At 34.9% G+C, this 21,810-nt stretch overlaps 1 protein-coding gene across 2 annotated transcripts; it reads left to right on the forward strand.

The window, feature by feature from the left end:
• Window positions 1–1,516: 1,516 nt before the first annotated feature.
• Window positions 1,517–20,965, forward strand: LOC123552316 (myosin-13-like). Of its 2 annotated transcripts, none has more exons than XM_045341879.2 (3): window positions 1,517–1,822; window positions 17,737–19,195; window positions 20,608–20,965. In XM_045341879.2, exons 2-3 carry the CDS (start codon window positions 17,875–17,877, stop codon window positions 20,922–20,924), a joined length of 1,638 nt encoding a protein of 545 aa, XP_045197814.1. In that variant the 5' UTR covers window positions 1,517–1,822; window positions 17,737–17,874; the 3' UTR covers window positions 20,925–20,965. The 2 variants fall into 2 exon arrangements, with proteins under 2 accessions (XP_045197814.1, XP_045197822.1); XM_045341887.2 differs by lacking the exon at window positions 1,517–1,822 and adding an exon at window positions 10,955–11,218.
• The last annotated feature ends 845 nt before the right edge of the window (window positions 20,966–21,810 follow it).

A 21,810-nucleotide genomic window follows, 5' to 3' on the forward strand; every position in this document is an offset into this window, starting at 1 on the left:
GCACCGTGTTATATGCCATTGGGTGTTTTTCCAACAGGATTTTTCCCCAGCTAGAAATGGGTTTTAAAATAAATTCAACAGAATTTTTGACTGCTCGTATAAATAAAATAACTATATTAACACGGATTCAGTTATGAATTATGAAGTGTCTATCAGGCCTAAATAAATATTCAACAGTTAAGTATGTTGTAATTGAGACATTTCATGCTAGTCTTTAACTTCGCCTCATTTTATTTCGAGTCTTTTAAACTACTTTAAAGTTTAATGTGCTTAGAAACCTCTAACGATCTAGTGAAGATTTCTTAAGTATTCTAAATCCGTCTTAATTTCCGTAATTGACCTACTAAATCATTTAAGGTAGTGCGCCTATGATTAAAATCGGCATTTTTCGTTCGATCACGTATTCTACGTATGCAATTTCGGCAGTCTTCGGTTGTTATGGAACAGAATAGTCCGTTATATCCGAAGGATACCGAAATCGCAAACGCAGAAGGTTATAACACACTAAATAGTTGTTGTTCTTTATTCTATATAAAACTGACCTATTTCCAATGGCCGCAGCTAACATCAGGACCCATTTTAAATGTCTGTAATCTACATTTTCTTGAAGAATATTGTCAGTGCTAAATAAAAATCAGAAGAAAAGTGGGGGTCATGTTTGATGCAAGAAAAATAATTTCAGTCAAACACACAAACTGCAAAATCAGCTAAAAAAATGAGACCCCAAATTATACTGGTGGTATGTGATCTAGGTTTCCATGAAAAATTTTGTCATGTTGTTATATTTCATTATGAAAATGCTACCTACATGTCAAGCATAGATCTGTCCTGTGATTTTACCAAAAAAAATGCAAAGAAAATAAGGAAAATAGCTCTACAGAGCAAAAAAGCTGAGGACTATTTTTTTCGCGCCATTTTTCTATTTAGTGTCTGTATGCCAGAATACACAGTTGCACGTGAAGTGTCTATTGTCACTATGAATTTATCACCGTCAGAATTTTTCTGAAGCAGTCCGCGTAATGCATTCTTATTTTCTCCTTTCACACCCCGATGAGAAAACGTTCCCAGTTTTGAAATAAAGGCTGTTTGCTTTCAATATAATAACTTAAATCCACGTTGAAATTATGAATAAATAAAATGATTTTTCAGCATTTTTTTAATTTAAGAGAACGATAAGTAATTTCTACAACCAAGGGCGGGTTATATGTTGACGTGATAGGAATCTCTCCGATCGATCTTCGCTTGAGAATTCCTGCTAGTTAAGAAAAATGAAACAGATAGAATAAAAACAAATAATAATTATTCTTACTGCTATATGTACAGAACAAAATAAAAATGAAAAGGTGGAAACGGCAGATAAACATGATAACCGTATCAAATAACCCAGCCGATAAAACTTGACATTACAGGTCGTTGATTCTAACGGGTTTGGAACGATAGGCTCATTGTACAGCGTCGTAAGAATTGATTAAGTTCACCGCCTATATTTGTTCAGTGTGATACAATTCAACATTTCCAATAGACGAAATATTAACAGTTAACAGACCTGATCAGTTTTCGTTACATGAACCGCCATTCACTACGTGTAGATTTTATTTGTGGCATTTTTTTTTCTTTTTGCTGAAGAAAAATTTCAATTACATAAGGATATTGTTAAAAGAAGGAAATAAAGCGCCCAAAAATAACGCTAAAATGTTACGTTAACATCAAAATACAACGTCGCGTGTGTATAATTTAAGGGAACAATCCGACAATGTCAGGAATGGAAACTGAGTTGTTGAATATTTCGGACATGTAGGTTCTAAAAGCTGCGATTAAAGCTGTAAGTATGCAGATATTATTATTTCTTTGGCATGTGAATGAAACCCTTTCTGAACCCTTACACGAACCAGATGTAATTACTAGTAATGCATTACATTATACATTTTTATGATTATCTCACTTTGTTTGTTGTATGAAAACTGCCTGTTTGTTATGCAAAAAATTTCTAACAATTTTTACAGAATAAAAACAAAAACGGACATTTTATATGCAAATATATGCAAATGTAATAATACTTAAAAGTTTATAGTATACTTTAATAATTTCATGTTTATATATACACCTGCACTTTGTCTTTTTACAATCAAAATTGTATTTACGAACTATTTTCTTATATTCGGTAATTATAAATTTCCATATACTGTCTAGGACTCCTACTTTACATATTATGTCAATAGTCTTAGACATTGTGCTAACTTCTACAAGCCGACACCGTCGTTTATGTGACTGAACATTGTTTAAACACACAAAGTAGCACCCAAACTGTGCTACCAATAACGGCTTCTGAGCTAAAAAAAAAAAACCTACCCCCCTAACCTCTAGTCTCACTTGTTGCACATTTCAATTCTGCATATTATTGTTAGGATCATACACACATGCACATTTTTATCAAAGATAGCAACAGAGATACGTTAAAGAATGTTATAATATTCTATGGACGTTTCAAATCTTTTTGATGTTTCAAGAATAATACAATTATGTGAAACAAACATTAAGAAAGCAGAACTGTATTAACACCATTGTACCAGATATCAACAACGCATACAGAACATGACAGGTGATAACAATCTTGATGAATGAACAGAAACGAGAAATCAATCGTTTTACTGTACACGTAGATTCTTTTATTCGGGGATCTATTTTTGCAAAGCCTAAAATTGTTCTAAGGCATCGTAAGTTTCAAAATCAATATCTTTTACAACGTGCTTAACGTCTTTATGTCTGCCTGCCCGGATACCAATCATGGAATTAATAAGGCAACAGGTGAAACTGTGATTTTATGTGTCATTTCTAAGGTGTGTTGGAACTATTAATAACTATGTATCCTATTTACCTAAATTACACATCTTAAAAACGCATGCTTCCATCATCCCATCGTTATGTTATATTCCGGATTTGATTAATAGGTTAAGTTTTATTTCTTCCGGATTCACCAGAAGAATTACCCCAGTAAGACCAACACAGGACTTCCACTCCATGATTCAGGAGTTCGATCCACTGGGGAGGCAAATGTGTTCCATGAAGATTGACGTTACAGGTCTAGGGGTTATTTGTCTTCCAGAGCTGATTTAGTTACGTTTGGCCAACACGTTAGTATTAAGGTTAAACCTCAGAAAGCTAATTAGGTTTAATTGCCATCGTTACTTATATGTATTAAATTATTAGAAGGGAGATATAGTAATACAGAGAGAGAAAAAAAAAACAACAGAGAATATGCACTAAATGTAATATGAACTGCATCGAAAATGAATATCATTTTCTATTAGTATGTCTATTATAGCCAGCCATGGCTTAATTATTTACAGCTACTGGCAGTTAAAATTTCTGCAGTTAAGATCTCTTATAATTTGAATGTTAATAACGTCGTATAATTTTTGAATTGCACCTACTTTATCTTTGAAAGTTGTAATAACTTATTAGGTACACATTTTGTTCATGCGATAGTGTTAAAAAATTATAATTGCATGTCAGGCTTTCCTCTTTTGTAAACATTGTGTTGTACGCTGTTGTACTGGTGATGGTCTGATGGACATTCATTTGTTTATGCATAATAAAATATTGAATTGAATCGGACTGAGTAACGAAAATGCCGTTTGAAACTGCATTAAAGTATATAATTAAAATGTTTTAGCATGTTATATTATAACTTTTCGCTGTAAATATTTATCCTAGCGATACACAACAATTGACAATCACTCGAAAACAATTAATTCTGATACTTGGACAGGGTCCAGACCAATCGACTTATTTTTGTTTGAAGAAGTGTCTGATTTCATATACATACTAATACTTATCATTATGTTTTTCTTTCTGATTTTTATGTCTAACCAGTACATAATATTCGTGCTATAAAAGCCTGCTTTGAAGGTGAGAAACCTTAAAGGCAAAGAAGTCCCGTTGCAAAAGCGTAGAACTGAATGTGTTTTAATTACATACTCCGTTATTTGCAGCCGGTGTCAAACAGGTTATCCATTTTCCGCCAGTTTAGCATTATATTAATTTTTAATCATCATAGATTAAACATGCCAACAAATGTTAAATGTTCATATGTAGAGCTTCAGAATGGTAACATTAGCCAACTATGGTACGCTGCAGCTGTCTTACGTAATGACGTTTCATGTTATCATTTCAGAGTGCGGTATTAACTTGTCAAAACAGTCTTTTAATGTGTTAAAAAAGCAAATATATGATTTTAAAGCGCGGTGTTTAACTTTTCAAAACAGTGTCTTATTATGTTAAAAAGCTACGTTATCATACCGTTCGAAGAGTGATGTTAACTATTCAAAATAGAGTCTTATAATGTTTGCTAGCCATGTTATTATATAAAAGCATGATCTTGTTGCAGTGCGTGTTAGTTCGTTATAAAAGGCTATGTCATGTTATTAAAGTATCATCTGAACTAATCTAAACAGCACGTTATTATGTTAATAGAGCTATTCTACCTTATTAAGGCATAATGTGATCTTTTCTACAGAGCGTGCTATTATCTTAAAATTTGTTAGTGAAGTGTAATCTTGTCTAAAGTGCATGCTACTATGTTAAAACAAACTATGTTATCTAATCTTCTTGCAGTATGTGGTCTTGGCTAACTCTTTAAACATAGTAACAAACTCCGCAGCAATCTTTATGCGCGGTGTGGCAGCTGTAAAAAGTCTCCCCGTACTTCGATTCAGTGTTGTTATATAAGCCGGTGCTAAGAGGGGCGTGAGAGGTGTTGCATTTTCCATCACCTCTCAGGAACAAACTCAGTCAAACCGAGTCTGCTATTATTCTGCTTGGTTGCATTCTATGCTTACAAAGGATCTTCTTACTGATTTGATGATCACATGATACACCATAACAAGGTAGCATCGCTTTTGTTTAATATAGCAAGACGTTTTGTAAATCAGAAGTTAAAGCAGAACTTTATAATTATGCCTTAACTATAACCATTTCCTCGGCAGCATAACTAAATACAGCATGCTTTAATCAATTATTATGAACGTACGAAAATATACCTTTACTCATTTACAGAACACTTCAAACGATCATTTTCGTCTTCAGCTGGAACAGTGTAGTTAATTTGGAAATAAAACGGTTGAATAAATATAGATTATTCAGCCGTTTGCAGTTGTGATAAACCAAAAAGAAGTAATTTCACAAAGTTGTCAGTATTTTAATAAATATATCTCAGGCCCGGCTTCAAGACCGAGCCCAGGGGGCCATGCCACCCACTCCAGTTGTCAGAAAAGTGACCTAAACTCATCAAAGTTGTATTGAACCCAGCTATTTTGGCAAAGGAATAATACTTTCTCAAAATTTACAAAACATAAACCACAGGTCACAATTTCATATCTATATTTCAAAATTTTCCAGGCGGAGACCCCTGTCCCGTCTAACACAAGCGGAGGGCCCCCTCCCGTAGCTACCCCTAGTTGGCACTATGCGCCTCACTGGTGACGCCTTTGTTCTAAACTGTTCCCCCTCCTAGTATCTGGATCCGGACCTGTATCTCACTGTAGATAGACAGACATAAAGTACATGCAAAAATTATTTTCTTCAAATTCGGTTTTATAAAATTCAATTTATTAATCAGAAAGACAATATATTGAATATTATCAAACCGTTTACAAAGCTAAAAAGTCTACATTAATGTTTTGATAATTGTATAAAAAGGTAAATGACACATACTTTAAGCTACATCAAAATGTTTTTACGTGTGATTAAACTCGATGAGTCTAATTTTCCTCCATACGAAGCTACGCCCGTGTGAAATTATCTAGCAGGCATATAACCTCTTCAGGTTGTCTAAGTATATCAAGGCATGGCCAGTTCTGCTATAATAATATATGCCTGAGATTTTGATGTCTTTATGTAAAAACATGTGGATAAAATAGAGACATCCGAGGCCGATTGTTTAAATGTGCTGACTTCAAATCACTTGCCCCCCATTGATATGGGTTCGAGCCTCGCGTTAAAATCTTCATGTGAGAAAGCCCTCCAGCTGGCTTACGAATGGTCGCTGGTTCTACCCAGGTACCCACTAATGATAATATAATGCACGGAGGGTCCTCCGCCATCTAAAGCTGGATAGTCATCTTATGACCTAGAATTGTGTCGGTGTGACGTTAATCCCTAAAAAAAAATTTTTTTTCATATATATACAATATTTAATCACTGCGAAGAGGTTACACGCCCCACGGTATAATCTACTGTTGATTTATTCATGAGCATTATAATCGAACAAGATTGCATGATCCTCATATTATATCATTCCGATCCTAAAATTAAAATATGATAGATCACATGCAGTAGTATTTCTTCTGTGCGCCTGATTGGTACAAAATACGTCAATATATTCGTTAATTAAACGTGATATTTTCATACTTGAATTCGGTTTAACATATAATGTTTTAAATTACATTTATATTCAAACTAGTTTTAATATTGCATCGCTCTTTGACCTGGATCATCCTGGATCGCCTTTCAAATTAAATGAATCGAATTTGGTATGTGTAAAACGGAATAATTTCGAAAAATAGTTTAACAAATGCTCCTATAAAAACCTAATATTCGAACACTTTCGTAATAATTCATCGTTTTTTTCTTGTCCCTTCTTTCAATGTATTTATTATTATTCATTTATGCATGTTATTTAGTCAAAACTGGCGTTTATAGCGTTGAGTTTATAAGTTAAATACAGTCTGTTAAGCTGTACAGTATTTCATTTCTAATATAACATCATTGTCAGTTATTTGTTTATAGAAATTTGATCGTTTTGTTCTATATTATTCAGAGGATTATAATATTGACATGTCGATTGACACTGAAAGGCACGACACACGGACCAGTTTGACGTTCAATCAATGTCCTTAAAACGTACTTAACGTGCTTAACTTCTTAATGTCATTTCCCCCCGAATTTAAGGTATTAACCCCAGAAATGTTGTGTCTTTTTGCTGATTTATACATGCCATTTGCAAGAACGGCTTTGATTTTATACGCTATATTTCATACTATTGCAAGACTCGTCCTTTTTCCCCTATAATTACATCCGGGTTCTTGGTTAGCTCACCAGATTACGAGTCCAGGAGTCGGGAGTTGGATAAACTGGGGGCCAAATGTTTAACATAATCGGTCCGAAGTTATTCTTCTAGTATCATTACTCGGTCACATCCAGAGAACACTTTGAAAGTAGAGAGACAGAATCCAGGATCGCTTGGTAGGTTGAAATGCTAATTAAATAAGTATTAATTAAACTCTTGAGCATTTCATTCGATTCATTTAAACTTGTCTACTTGTCGCACTGAGAATATTTATTTTAGTGATTCAAGGGAAACAATGACAATCACTGCAAGAACAGTTTATATTGGGCAGAGCCAAGTTTGGTTTGAAGAAGTGTCTCATTTCGTGTACTTAAGTTCATAAATAGGGCAAAACATTTTTTTCTGACTCATCAATCTTTCCTGCACAGTTCAGCCAAGTAGCAAGGGTTAGTTTCGTATTGTGACCTAAGACGTTGCACTGAAGGGCCAGTTTCGTATTTTGACCCAAGACGTTGCACTGAAGGGCCAGTTTCGTATTTTGACCCAAGACGTTGCACTGAAGGGCCAGTTTCGTATTTTGACCCAAGACGTTGCACTGAAGGGCCAGTTTCGTATTGTGACCCAAAGACGTTGCAATGAAGGACCAGTTTCGTATTGTGACCCAAGACGTTGCACTGAAGGACCAGTTTCGTATTGTGACCCAAGACGTTGCACTGAAGGACCAGTTTCGTATTTTTACCCAAGACGTTGCACTGAAGGACCAGTTTCGTATTTTGACCCAAGACGTTGCACTGAAGGACCAGTCCGCGAACTTTTTCTGAATAAAAAGAAAAAATGCATTTCATATGCATATATATTCAGTTGGTTATTTATGATGTTTATAGAACTAAGTATTCCCACAAATGAGTACCTGTTACGTAAAATTAACGTAACTGTCGAAAAAACAGAAATCAAAACATTTTTATCGTTTTTCAAAGTATTTTTTTTTTCTGATTAAGATGTGCACATTTAAACTTTACTTCTGTTGTGTTGTCATAGACTATTTGAATAATACGTTCAGCTATGTTCTATTCCCGATTATTTACTCTAAATGAAATTTGATCGTTTTGCTCTACATTATTACGTCTCGGGTACTTCACCTTTCAAGGATTTTAGGAAAGGCACACGCCCAGGTTTAGTATATGCAAATTTATTTTAGGTTTATTGTGCAGCACAATAAACAACTTATATTAATCACTATTGACATCTCTTTCCTGATGAAATTCATCGCCATGAGGGTATGAGAGAAAAGAAGCCTGTTTCTCTTTCAATTCTAAGGGCAAAGCAAGGGAACCAGTATTTTTCAGGTCTTTGGTATGATGCAACCGGGGATCGAACCCGCGACCTCCAGCATTCGAACCGGACACTCTATTACTGTAAAGACTCTAATAATTTTTTTCAAAATATCATAGTAACTGTATATGGAATGTATAAACTAACAGCATATACATGTATTATATCAAATTTATATATAAGCGCCCTTAACACGTTCAAAGGCGCTTTACATAGCGCAACAGCAGCCACTCCGGGTGCCAAATTAATCTTTTACTAGTACAAACACGGAACGATCTGACCAGCGGGATAGAGTGAGACAAAGCCCCCAGAACAGAGAGATACATACCTGTCCGGCTGATTAATCCCAAGATGAAACACCTCGGGTTGATTAATCAACCGCCATTGATGTTCAAGAAGTAATTATTGTACTAGTTAAGGATGCTGGATGATTTTTTTACAGTTAAGGATGTTTTCATACTCTGTTAACTTTAAGAACATTAGTTTCCAAGACAAAAAAGAGCAGAAAAAGCTCAGATCACCGCATTCGTTTTTATCTTATAGGACATTTCCTTCAGTCATTGTTAAAGCATTTCTGAAATTAAGTAAAACTGAGAAAAAGTGAGGTTACTTTATAAAACACATAATATCTCACTTCATGTTATACGGATTTCAGGTCTTATATGTTACAATACAAGGTGATATCAGCATAATTGTCACTAACAAAATCTCTTTCATTTTTACACGTTGACATAAATGTTTTACCCCACCCACTTTTTTCAATGGACAAAATGTATTTAAATCTACATAAAAAAATCTGATATTAAGATTTAAAAATATTTTGCTGCTTTAATGTCACACCAATATGTTTCAAAATGGAAAGAAAGAAAGTTGGGATCACCGTGCATCTAACTGGTCATTTTAGATATTTTAAGTTCTTTTTTTTCATCAATATAATATGGAAAACTTTAATTTCAATTGTACCTTATCACTATATAATATCACTGGGAAAATATCAGAACCAAACCTCATCTACTTAAACAGATATTTGAAATAACATGTGCATCTTACATCCTATTAAGGCAAATGCCAGCCAAAAAAGGGCGATTTTATTTCGAAAACCTAGAATCGGTTTGGTTAATCGGTACATGGGTATTAGCCATATTTTGATGATTTAGCATTTATTTTCGGTATAAATTTTGTTAGAAAGAAGTATTCAGAGAAATATTTTTCAAAATGGCTGATATTCTGAATGAAAAAAAAACACGCTCGTACAGCCTTATTATGGGCTTTAAGTATGGTGGCTGATTTATGCCATCTCGTTATTTCGTTCTGTCGCAGCGAGATTCTCCTTGCTCAGTATTCTTCATCATTTATAAGTGATATTTTCGTATTAACCTCTTAATATGAAAACATTTTAATGTCTTATTTTTTGAAGCTTTATTTTCATTTCTAATGTGGGCGTTAAATATAGACTATTTGATTGAATGATTAAGCAGGATTTCATTTTTCAAAAGTTTAAACTTTCAACTATTTTTATATCAGAAAAAATGTAATAATTGAAATCTGATCCTTTTGCTCTACATTATTTAAGAGATTGCATTATTGGCATGTCGTATATAAATCGTTTGTCAAGGATTACATTAAATGCCCTATTTGAATAGCGGATATTTAAAAAGACAAATATAAAAGTTTAAACACTTCAGTTTTCAAATTAAAAAGGAAGGTCAATGTCGTTGATTTTGCTTAGTTTGATCTACTTTCTATTGAATTTTGAATATGAGAATTGTTTGGTGCATTTTATGTATTAAATCATGAATAATTTATTTACATAATGAATAATGTATGATTTTTGTCAAATTCAAAGTATTACTCAAAGGCCGTTCCGTGCGCCTCCGTGGCCGATCGCTGACTTTGAAGAGCTTGCTCCTCACGTCTGTAGGTTGACGCTGCTTGTGCAACCATTTCTGATAATAATCCGGCAGTTTTACGGCTGGTCGATGGTTATCCCCCGGGTGCACTCCCGTGCCTGAAAAAATGCCTGTATGGGGCAACTGGGGTCTTCGTCGACAATTAAAGCTGGGATCTCGTCTTTAAGCGTTTTTAAGCACCATGAAAACAAAACAAATCAAAGACCGTTCTTTGAGAAAATTAACTCGTAGAATTTGATCTTTATAGAATACAGTCAAGCCTCTCAAGAATTTCTGGCCGTACCTTTTCATCTTTTTTCAGAGCCCCATGCATCGCACGACTTGAATAACTCAACAGATACATATTTATCTTCCTACAATATATATATTATCAATTTTAATTAAGAAGGCCTGATACCGAACATTATCTACCAACGCGATGACATTTTTGTCATTAATGATACCCATGTTGAGACTAAGGCCTAAATTGCTGCACTTATGTAGCAAATATTTATATTACCCATAATCATAAAAGTGTTAAATGGGCCAGTGAAATTTTCTATCATTAAATCACCTAAATAGTGTATTCCTCCGTAAGTCGACAGCCGTATTTACTTTAAGCCCATTCAAATACATCGAACATTCAAAAGTAAACATCTTTGGTGTTTAACGGAACAAAACAGCTTTCGTTGTTTAATCAAAGATTCTTTATACTTCGGTTTTTATCCTATATCTAAAATAAGGCCGTACTTGAATTGGGTGAAACTGGACCGCGGAATTTAAATCCAAAGAACGGATTGGTCATGTGTGGAGCAAGTTTGTGATAGGAAAGTCTTCAATGGATAGCTGACATTGATCGGTGCACAGTTGATTTAACTGGTGTGAAAATAACTCTCTGCCTTAGGGAAATAGAAACGGATATATTTGTGCGGTATGTTAAGAGAAGATTTTTAATTCTTTTTTCTCTCTCTCTCTTTTTTTATCATTTTTAAAGAAAAATAACAGATACTAGTAAACAAAGTTTAAAAGTTAAAATTATACATAATATGAGAGAGAAAAAAGTAAAATTCCATGACATCTTTTAATCTTATATTTTTTTTATTCAATACACCTCATCTTATAATTTCATTTCGTTTTCTTTTATTTTGCATTTTCTTTCGTAAGTGTTTTTACTTTAAAAATAATTTCTTATGATGTAACAGTGGACGACATTTCTGCTACAAGGAAAAGTGCTTACTTCCGAATAAGATAGGCGGGTGTGTTGACTCGAGAACCAAACGTTCTTTGATTTCGTCTTCTTGAGCTAGAGATCGATATCAGAAAGTGTAAAAAAGTTTAAAGTGTTTCAGCGAGTTCTGGACAGTTTTATTATTGTTATTATTATTATTGTTGTCATTATTATTATTATTATTATTATTATTATAGAGCATCTAGATATTTTGTAAGTTCTTAATAGTTATTATTATTATCATTACTATTATTATTATACGAACATCCAGGTAGTTTGTAGATATATATATCAAAGACTATGTATACTATGTTTAAAGTTACGTAGTAAAGTAGTAGACATCTCGTGCAAAAAGTATCAACCCGATGTAATTTAGGGTTTATTTATTTATCCGTTTAAAAGATATCGTGACTTAACCCTTTACAGAAGTATACACTAAATTATAGATTACAGAAATTAGTATAAACTAAGTTACAGATTATACTAAATTGTAGGTTGGGAAACCGGCTTTAGTGATAAAATTACTTATTTTGCCAATAAATTACATCCACACTATTCTGCTTTGTCATGAACATCACTTAGGTATGAAAGCCAAAGATCCCATATACAACAACTTACGTCAGTTTCAATAGTGCTATCTGATAATATCACAAAAGCCTTAGATAAACTTGTTTTAAGTGAGATTACGGCGTACTATAAATGATATCATAAGTTGTTATAGAACTTATAAAAGTCTGGGTATAATAAATTATCTTGGTGCTATCTGAGATTCTCTTAAATTATCATATTTCCTGATTCAATTATTTACTTTTTTCCTCCCAAAATTAAGTTTAAACGTTTTTTATCAGTTTTAAGTTGTCTTGAAATTGTTTCTGTCTGGCTTTTATCATTTTAATTTTTTATGTATACGAATTTCTTAACTATCAAATATGGAGTTTAATACAATTAATCAATGTGTCATATTTCTTTTTTTTCTTCTTCTTTTTTGGAAACATGACCCATTTATTCTATTTAAAGCTATTCGCCGCCCGTAGTTAGGGTGCATGTTCTGAAAACCTGTTATAAGACACAGACTAATGATAAAGTTGGTGAAAATAAATGTTATATATTAATAAAAAAAATCAGATCATTATATAATACCAATACGTATTGTCGCCAATTATCAGGGCCTTTATTCATCAACGTTTCTTAAAAAAAATGAAACTGAGACTTTTAAAAATATTTAATCTGCCGTAACTGTGTTTTTAAATTCATACGAATGAAACTTTGCTGATTCATCTTCAGTTACAAAATAAAGATTTCTGAAAAATATTCGTTGCAATCCATGCATATTTGACAATGCCAGACCAAAATGAAAATATAGCATTTTGAAAAAAATTGATCAAAAATCATCATCAGGCTACAAAAATATGTACATTTAAGACATCTCTCAAAATCCATGTGCATTTTTATCTTTATTGATGTTTAGATTCTTTTACATGCGTTTAAGAAAGGAAATTATGAAATTATTTATTAAGATCAGTATAATCTTTAAGTAACGTATACAAAATTCAATATAACTTTAAATAACTTTGCTGCAAGTATAAGCAAACACGGCAAACACCAACTACACAAGGTGTGTAATAACATTTGTCGAAAGGCAAAGTTTTAGGTTAATGTTCACTAATTCAGATCCGTTGTTTCATATAAAAACCGGCAACTTCAGGTATTACTTATGTGTCTTTTATAAAACTTCACTTTTTCCTACACCTGTTTTCAATAAAAGTACTATAAAAAATGAATCAAGATAAATCAAAAGAAAAGTAGAGGACACTAAATTGCGAAAAAAAATGGGGGGGGGGGGGGGGGGGGGTAAATAAAATCTATTTACTTCGAGATTCTTCCGGCTTCAACATGGAAGCACATTTTTTTTTTACTGAATTACAGACTTAATTGCCTTTCTCGCCACGATTTTGTAAACTAAGAACTTCCCTACGCGCAATGCAATGTTGGGGCGACTGGAGTATGAGGTAACTGTCCTCAGTCAGTCACGCCTTGTCCGGTATTCGAACCTACGACCCCTCCATTATAAAAATTGAACTAAACCGGGAACGCGGAATATTACTTCGAAAGAAACAACGATAAAACATGGTATAACCTTAGGACGGCCAGCACATATTTATGCAGTCTCGTCAGGCATATATAATGTTTTTGACAACACAGAAAATGACGTCACTCGACCTTCAGCTATTACCGGAAGTAAAGAAAATGAAAGTAAAAATGCTAAACTTAAAAACAAAAACCGTATTTTGATTCGTAGATAGTCAGGGGTCACGCGCAGGGGTCACCCCGTCTAAATGTATGCGCGTGGACTTCTTCTCTTTTTTAGCTCACCTGTCACGAAGTTATTGTGACCGATTGATGTCCGTCGTGCGTCGTCCGTCGTCCGTCAACAATTTCTAAAAGAATCTTCTTCTTGAAAACCACTGGGCAGAATTATACCAAACTTCACAGGAATGATCCTTGGGTGCCCCCCTTTCAAAACTGTTCAAAGAATCGAATTCCATGCAGAACTCTGGTTGCCATGGCAACCGAAAGGAAAAACTTTAAAAACCATCTTGTCCAAAACAACAGGGCTTAGGGCTTTGATAGCTGGTGTGTAGGATCATCTAGTGGTCCTCTACCAAAATTGTTCCAATTATCCCCCTAGGGTCAAATATGGCCCCGCCCCGGAGGTCACATGCTTTAGGCCTATATATAGACTTATATAGGGAAAATTTTGAAAATCTTCTTGTACAAAACCCCATGGCCTAGGGCTTTGATATTTGGTACTTAGCATCATCTAGTGGTCTTCTACCAAGATTGTTCAAATTATCCCCCTAGGTCAAATATGGCCCCACCCCGGGGGTCCTAAGTTTTACATAGACTTATATAGGAAAAAAAGTTTAAAAATCTTCTTGTCTGAAACCACAACACTTACACCTTTGATATTTGGTTTGTAGTATTGTCTTATGGTCCTCAACCAAAATTGTTCAAATTGTACCCCTTGGGTGAAAAGAGGCCCCGCCCTGGGGGTCCCAAGTTATATATAGACTTATATAGGAAAAAGCTTTAAAATCTTCTTGTCTGAAACCATACGACCTAGGCTTTTGATATTTGGTATGATGCATTGTCTAGTAGTCCTCTACCAAAATTGTTCAAATTATGCCCCCGGGGTTAAAAGAGGCCCCGCCCTGGTTTCACTTAGTTATTATGTGGGTTATATAGGAAAAATACTTAAAAGATCATCTGATTTTATTTACAAGACTGTTTAATTATAATTACCTGATGACCCCAAGTAATATGATGTCATTTGACTGTGAGCTTGACCTACTGATCTACTTTCTTGTTTTTTAAGATACAGCCTTGAAATTTTGATGACATACACAGTTTTGCACACAAATCGTAAAACTGAATTTCATTGACCATGAATGTGACCTACTGACTTTCTTAATATTTTATCATCAGTTTGACATTTGAAACATGTAGCTCATATCACTCAGGTGAGCGATCCAGGGTCATCATGACCCTCTTGCTTTTTTTTTTTTTTTTTTTTTTGTTTTGTTTTTTTGGGTTTTTTTTTTTTTTTTTTGTTTTTTTTTTTTTTTTTTTTTTTGCTATTGGGGAGTCAATTTTCAGCACTTTCGTACGAATTGAAATTACCTGGGCTTTAGTACGGCATGTCAGCTTTTCATCTACGAAAAGATATTTGAGCTCGGGATAAACACAAATCCCATAGGGGTCCGTAACGGACCAAGGGTACATTGATAATTTTGGAACTTCATCAAATCGCTCAAAAGGTCATTTTTGATGTTGTCTGAGAGTGTCAGTATATGCCTCAGATGTAAGATACCGTATTTGAGTGCTGCAGACCTAGACATTTCAGAAATATTTTCAAAATAAATTTCGTGTAATAAAGGTTGTTTCTACGGAAGCGTAAAAGGGCCACCAGACGCTAATACGTTTTAGTACGTTAAGGCTGCGGAAAGCATATAAAAACACTACGAGAGGCTTAACAAGATTTTAAGCCATGGAATGGTTATATAAAATCCATACTATCGGGTTTCACTAGTATTCCGATTGGCAAAATATTGTCACAAGTGTGTAGGCCACTAAATATAAATGTCGCGAGTTCGACACCAGGTCCTGTCTGAGTCACGGCCTAGCCAAATAACATCGCAATTTTCCCAGAAAGTTGACTAGATATTAGTTCAAATACTAGTACGTTTCTTCACGAAAATGCAGTAAAATAAATTGAACAAGTAATATTACAAAATCGTGAAACTGTTGATATAGACAATGAATGTGTAGTAAAATGCGACATATTTCGCATTTTACGTTACCTTCTACGCCGCAGCTTTCAATTTCCGTTAGAAAGTGCGATCAAAGAATTGACAGGAAATAAATTGGGAGTAAAAAAAAGCGATCGTAATTAGATCTGAATGTTTACTCTTGGCTCTGAATTACGGGAATTGACGCGTAGCCGTGGTTACCGGCAAAACAAATTTATACAATCGGTAAAATGCAAAACAAAAAAGCAGAAAATGCCATTAAATGTCAAATCATCTAATTAATAATATTTCCCCCAGTCATTTAGTACAACGATGTTGTTCTATCACTTATTTTCCCCGATTGGTTTTACAGAACAAGATGCTGCATATGGCTAGGCTTTGAAGTTACACTTTATGATTTGATACAGTGGTATGACAAGCGTGTGGTCGCTTACAAAATTCTAAGCTGCAACTCATTGCAAAAACATATACGTATACATTTGATATTTGACGAAACCTGACGCGGTTTTGGTTATCTCGGTGAATTTGAAACAAGATGTACGACTACTCCTACACTCTGTTTGAATATTCAGTCCAGGCATTTTTTAATCTGTGATACTGATAATATAAGAATATTCCATTGGTTGAAGGTGTGGATGGAAATAGGCAACTCGAGGCTAACTGTTTAGGCGGGATCGAGACTTTATCGAACGGTTACCAAAAACAGCTACCATAGAGCTAGATATTTCCATCCGCACTGCATACTGTATTCTTCGATAAATTAAAGAAACTAAGTATAAAAAAGCTCTTCTTTTAAGCAACGTTTTGTACTAGTAGCGCAAAAATTAACGCACCCATTCATAAATTACAACCCTAGAGTGTAAGATGTGTTTTTCAAGCACCGGCATAACACTGGAAAAGAAAGAAATAAGATTTCCCAAGCTACCATTTATTAACTATACGTGAAAGCTAACTAGCGCGTACTGTAAATTTTATTTCGCACATGACGGCCTACTGCGAAACTTACGTACACAATCAATATCTCAGCTCATAATTTGTTCCATTTATTTTACTTCCATCTGTAATATTCTTCACAATGAGTCCATTAAATTGCCAATCAAAACTGCTATTAACAAGAACAAATGGTTTCCGTTATTAATTATCTCCTTTTAAGCACGGCCGAGATATTGACAGTATCCATATAATTCATCAGCAACAAATACTTGAATAATTTTTAAAAAATCCTTTGTCGAAGATGTGGGCTGCTATATTCCCATCGTCTAAAAAGACAAATTATATATTCGAGATGAAAAAAAAATATAGAACTGAATACATTTTTCTTATCAACTAAGATGTGTATAGGAAGATCCTTTGGAATAATAGATCACTATCTAGCAATTAAAAGCGGAACCTGTTTAATTTAATGTGTTATGCGAGGTAATAAAATATCCACTGTAAACAAAATTGAGCCGCACCATGAGAAATCCAACGTAGTGCATTTGCGACCAGCATGGATCCAGACGAGCCTGCGCATCCGCACAGTCTGGTCAGGATCCATGCTAACGGTTTCTCTAATTTCAATAGGCTTTGAAAGCGAATAGCATGGATCCTGACCAGACTGCGCGGGTGCTGGTCGCAAATGCACTGTTGTTTTTCTCATGGTGCGGCTCAATTTTTTAAAAACACTTTAAAATCAATGAACGCAATGAAACACAATAAAACAGACCCGGTTAGATTAGAGGTTCTAAAATGTCCTAAACACAACAAGTCTTTTCCTACATCCCCGTAAGTCCGACTTTCCTTTGCGGGATTTTTCGAAAATTTAGGTACTTACCAGACTTTCATTCAATCAACTGAAGTTTAACAACAACCAATAATATATTCGCTCTGCCAAATATTTGTATATTTGTGTGTTTTCTTTTTTCTTTTCAGGACTGACAAAAGGTGCTAATAAACACCATCACAGGTACCGAACAACAGCTAGCTCAACGTCTCAATATATAAGGCGAACTTGATTCGGAACATTGAATCTACTTTCGAGTCACACCCGGAGCTTTCCGGACATCCCCGATGACAATCATGAACACGTATAGGTCCCGGCAAGGTAGGACAAGTCGACCTCCACCCTCTAGAGAAGTGGAGTATAAATTCATACAAGATACAGTGAACAATGTTTGCACGACTATCAAGAAATATGCGCAAAAATACTTCACAAATAAAGAAATCAAATACGAGAACTGTCTTAAAACGTTTAGAGATGTTGCTAGTCGTTGGAAAATTGATCCATCAGAATTCAATAACTGGAAAGAATTTTTGGAACAGATCGATGACGACAGTGTTGACAAAAAAGTTAAATCAAGTGAACCTTTTAAAGACCTTATTGTTATATGTGAACGATCAAAAGAATTCGAGGTAATGATTCCTTTAATACGGGAACGTATTGTGAATTGTGTAAAGGAACACGTATATAAATACTGTCATAGTTTCGCTGAAGAAACAGGTGGAGTAGACGCAAGAATAGTCGTAGATTATGAACAACAAATTAGAAACTACAAGAAAGATATTGAGAAAATGATTGATGCAATAAACGCGGATATTCTTAGGTACAGTGATGTGAAATCGTCGTTCGAAAAATTTGTCAGTGAGGGTAAAAATATTGCAAAACTCATGGAAAGCATATGTGTTCAGATTGTTGAGATCGCCCATGAAGTGAAAAAATGGATAAGCGACGATGCGTCTTATCCAGACAAACTTCAGCAGGAGATTTTGTTTAACACTGGATACAAGGAAACTTTACAAGAAGATGTTAACAAATTGCACCAACGGCGGTCTTCCTTGGAACGCAGTTTAGAACGTAGAGCCAAGTTAACCAGAAAACTTGAAAAAGACTATAACATTCACAGAAAAGAGAAGAAAAAGAGAAAACACAGTATTCATACGTTACAAATGAAAATTGAAAAACTAGAATTTCAAATTGCCCAAAAGGCGGAAAGCGTTGAAGGGACTAAAACTGCCTTATCAACCCGACGCATGCTTTCGCCAAGACAAGAGGAAGAAATGCACATGAAGCTTGCCAGACATATGAAAGAGATTGACAGGTTTGAAGAGTGGTTAGAAGTAGCTAAGAGACAAAAATTGAGAAATGAACGAGAACTCAAAGAGATTTCTGACAGAACGTACGAACTGAAAGTAGAATTAGTGACTATAAGGCATGAAGCGGAGGAAATGACACGAAGCATGGAGGGCATGAATATTGAACTGAAGGCCATGCATGAACGTTTGGATAGTCTAGACAGGAAAACGGACGTTATGAAACACATTCGGGTTCTAAAAGTGTCTCCGGAGACATTACGCAAGCTGTACAGGCGTCGGCGGGAATTTTACCAACAGGGTAAGTTCGTTCTTTCACAAATAAGTATGCAAAAAAGTGTTGCCAGTTTCTCTGTTTAAATGAAATCTCTTATTCATTTCTCAAGAGTTATTCGAAGACGTGCAGAAGTTCTAAATGAGATACATCCTAAACAAATTATTGTAACCGTTAACTGTAACGAAAGTCATACCCTAAATTCAATATTTAAGAGATTCTATGCAAACAAGATATAAGGACATTCTATAAATCGTTTCATTGAGATAAAGTATTTTCAAAGCACAATATTTACAGTTTAAAAGTAAGTAAATAAATCGCTAAAGACGACAGGCTTACCTTTCTCATCCGCGAGAGGTTCGAAAGTTACTAGTGTATGGTAGATCCCTTGCATGCGTGAATACTGGAATAAACTTACAGTTTTGTGTGTTTCATTTACAGGGTTATCATAACAGTAGCTCAATCTGGGATGCTGTATTCGGCTCGAGTGGTTTTTGCCAGATTGGATCTCACGAGGCGCGCAAGCGCCGAGTGTGATCCGTCCTTGTAAATCCGTGAGATCCGAATACAAAAAAACAAAACAAATCTAGCTACTATTGTAATGACTGTCTATTATATACCTCCACCTTTTTGTTTTGTTGTTTTGTTATCTTCAGTGTTTTGTCGATGTTAAAATAGAAATAAGAGAAGTTTGTATATGCGCTGTGTCACGTCATGCATATTAAATGAAAGTAGTCCGGCAACATACAATACGGATTTTCTTTCTGCCTGTTCATATTTACTTGTGAAGAGACAGAATTAATATGGGTATATAATAAAAGAGTTATTATGGGGGTCCGAGGCCTACGGTCAATGTATTTCATATCCAAATTGAACACTCGGATCGTGATTCATTCTTTATATTTAAAGCTTTTTTCTCTTTCCAATGTTTCGTTTTTTTTTAGTTACCCAACCTTGCTTACCTTTAATGTTACTCGTGTTCTACAGCGGCGTCAGTTGAAACAGCGTGTGTCACGTCACAACTTTTATGCCGTTTATGTAAATAAGCGCGACCAATCGACCGTATTCTGGTACTAGAAATAATTTTATTAAGGTACTATAATGCAATCGATGTGTATATATATAGCTCATCGACGGAAAGCGTCAAACACAATTCAAAGGAGTCTACCTGGTTCTTCACATGCACCCGCTAATAGTTAAATAATGTGATAATGGGAATGGTTAAATACATATATTGCTGTCCTTTGTAGACGACAGACTATTTTATTTCACAAAAATACAAGAAGGAAGCTTTTTTAGACTTCTAGAACAGAACACGCTCCAATAGCTGTTAGCATATAAAACTACATTAGCCAAAGAAGTATTTATTTTTATAGCTCTTTGCATTAGCTAATCATTTAGAATTGTTCTTATAAATGTGTCGTCTGCGTTACTTACAGGACAACTGATGGAAGCATGTCATTATGTCGCCCAAGAAATTGCAGGAGAATGGAAGAGACTGTACGAGTGTTTGCCATTTGAACCCAGACGAGAGCCAGAAAAACTCTTCCATGACATAGAACTTATCGATATTATCAGTGCCAGACGAGACAAAACCGACGAAGAACAAGCATTAAAAAGTTTGGAAAAATGGCGGACATTCAGTCGCAGACACGCGGACGTTGCACAGCTTATCAGAGGGTTAAGAAAATTGAACAAAGAGGAACTGGCGGACAATGTTGAAAACAGATTTTCTATGGAAAGTGTTTATGGCTGATTATTATTGCAATATGTAAAAAATAAAACAAACGTATACTATGATGTGTTTGTTTCTCGGATAGTAAGCAAAACTCAAGTTGTCATTTAACTGACAGTCAGTCGTATAACTGGAAACATAACTTAAATGTTTTAAGTTAAGGGAGTAATCACGATTAAACATCACACGTCAACTCCAGTACATGTATTTCAAAAAGAATGAGCCTAAATTGGATTAAGGTCGTTGTATATATGCATAAACGTGTTTTAAACAAGATACATGGAAAATGGTCTCTAATATATTATTAATTTGGGTGTAAACGGCTGTTCTCAATTTAATTTGCGAATACTTCCTATTTAAGTAACAGTGACTGATACCTGAGGCCTCATATACAGTCCTAACCGGCTGGGGTACAACATGATTATTGAGCCGCGCCATGAGAAAACATAGTGCATTTGCGACCAGCATGGATCCAGACCAGCCTGCGCATCCGTGCAGTCTGGTCAGGATCCATGCTGTTCTCTAACAGTTTCTCTAATTGCAATAGGCTTTGGAAGCGAACAGCATGGATCCTGACCAGACTGCGCGAATGCGCAGGCTGGTCTGGATCCATGCTGGTCGCAAATGCACTATGCTGATTTTCTCATGGCGCGGCTCAATTATGAAGTGAGCAATCATTTTTATCGTACTCCGAATTATTAGTGGACATCCGAATCCTTTTTAACACTCGGCAAGACCCCACTGGTCCCATATGAAATCCCAGCAGCTTAAATATTATTTATCATCATTATCACAACTCGAGCTATTGTGTAAATTCATTTGATTTACTTTATCTGATGTTCCATCCAAATCTTGGTCGTACGGCAAGCTAGCCTACTTATATGTGCAAAGTTTCATTCCAATATAT

This window comes from Mercenaria mercenaria, chromosome 15 (assembly GCF_021730395.1).
Source record: "Mercenaria mercenaria strain notata chromosome 15, MADL_Memer_1, whole genome shotgun sequence".
NCBI lineage: Eukaryota > Metazoa > Mollusca > Bivalvia > Venerida > Veneridae > Mercenaria > Mercenaria mercenaria.

What these genes read in the sequence shown, in the direction of transcription:
- LOC123552316 (XM_045341879.2), top strand. Translation starts at nt 17,875, where the DNA reads ATGACAATCATGAACACGTATAGGTCCCGGCAAGGTAGGACAAGTCGA. An exon ending in GCGGGAATTTTACCAACAGG is followed by an intron (nt 19,196 to 20,607) that starts GTAAGTTCGTTC and finishes CGTTACTTACAG; the next exon opens with GACAACTGATGGAAGCATGT.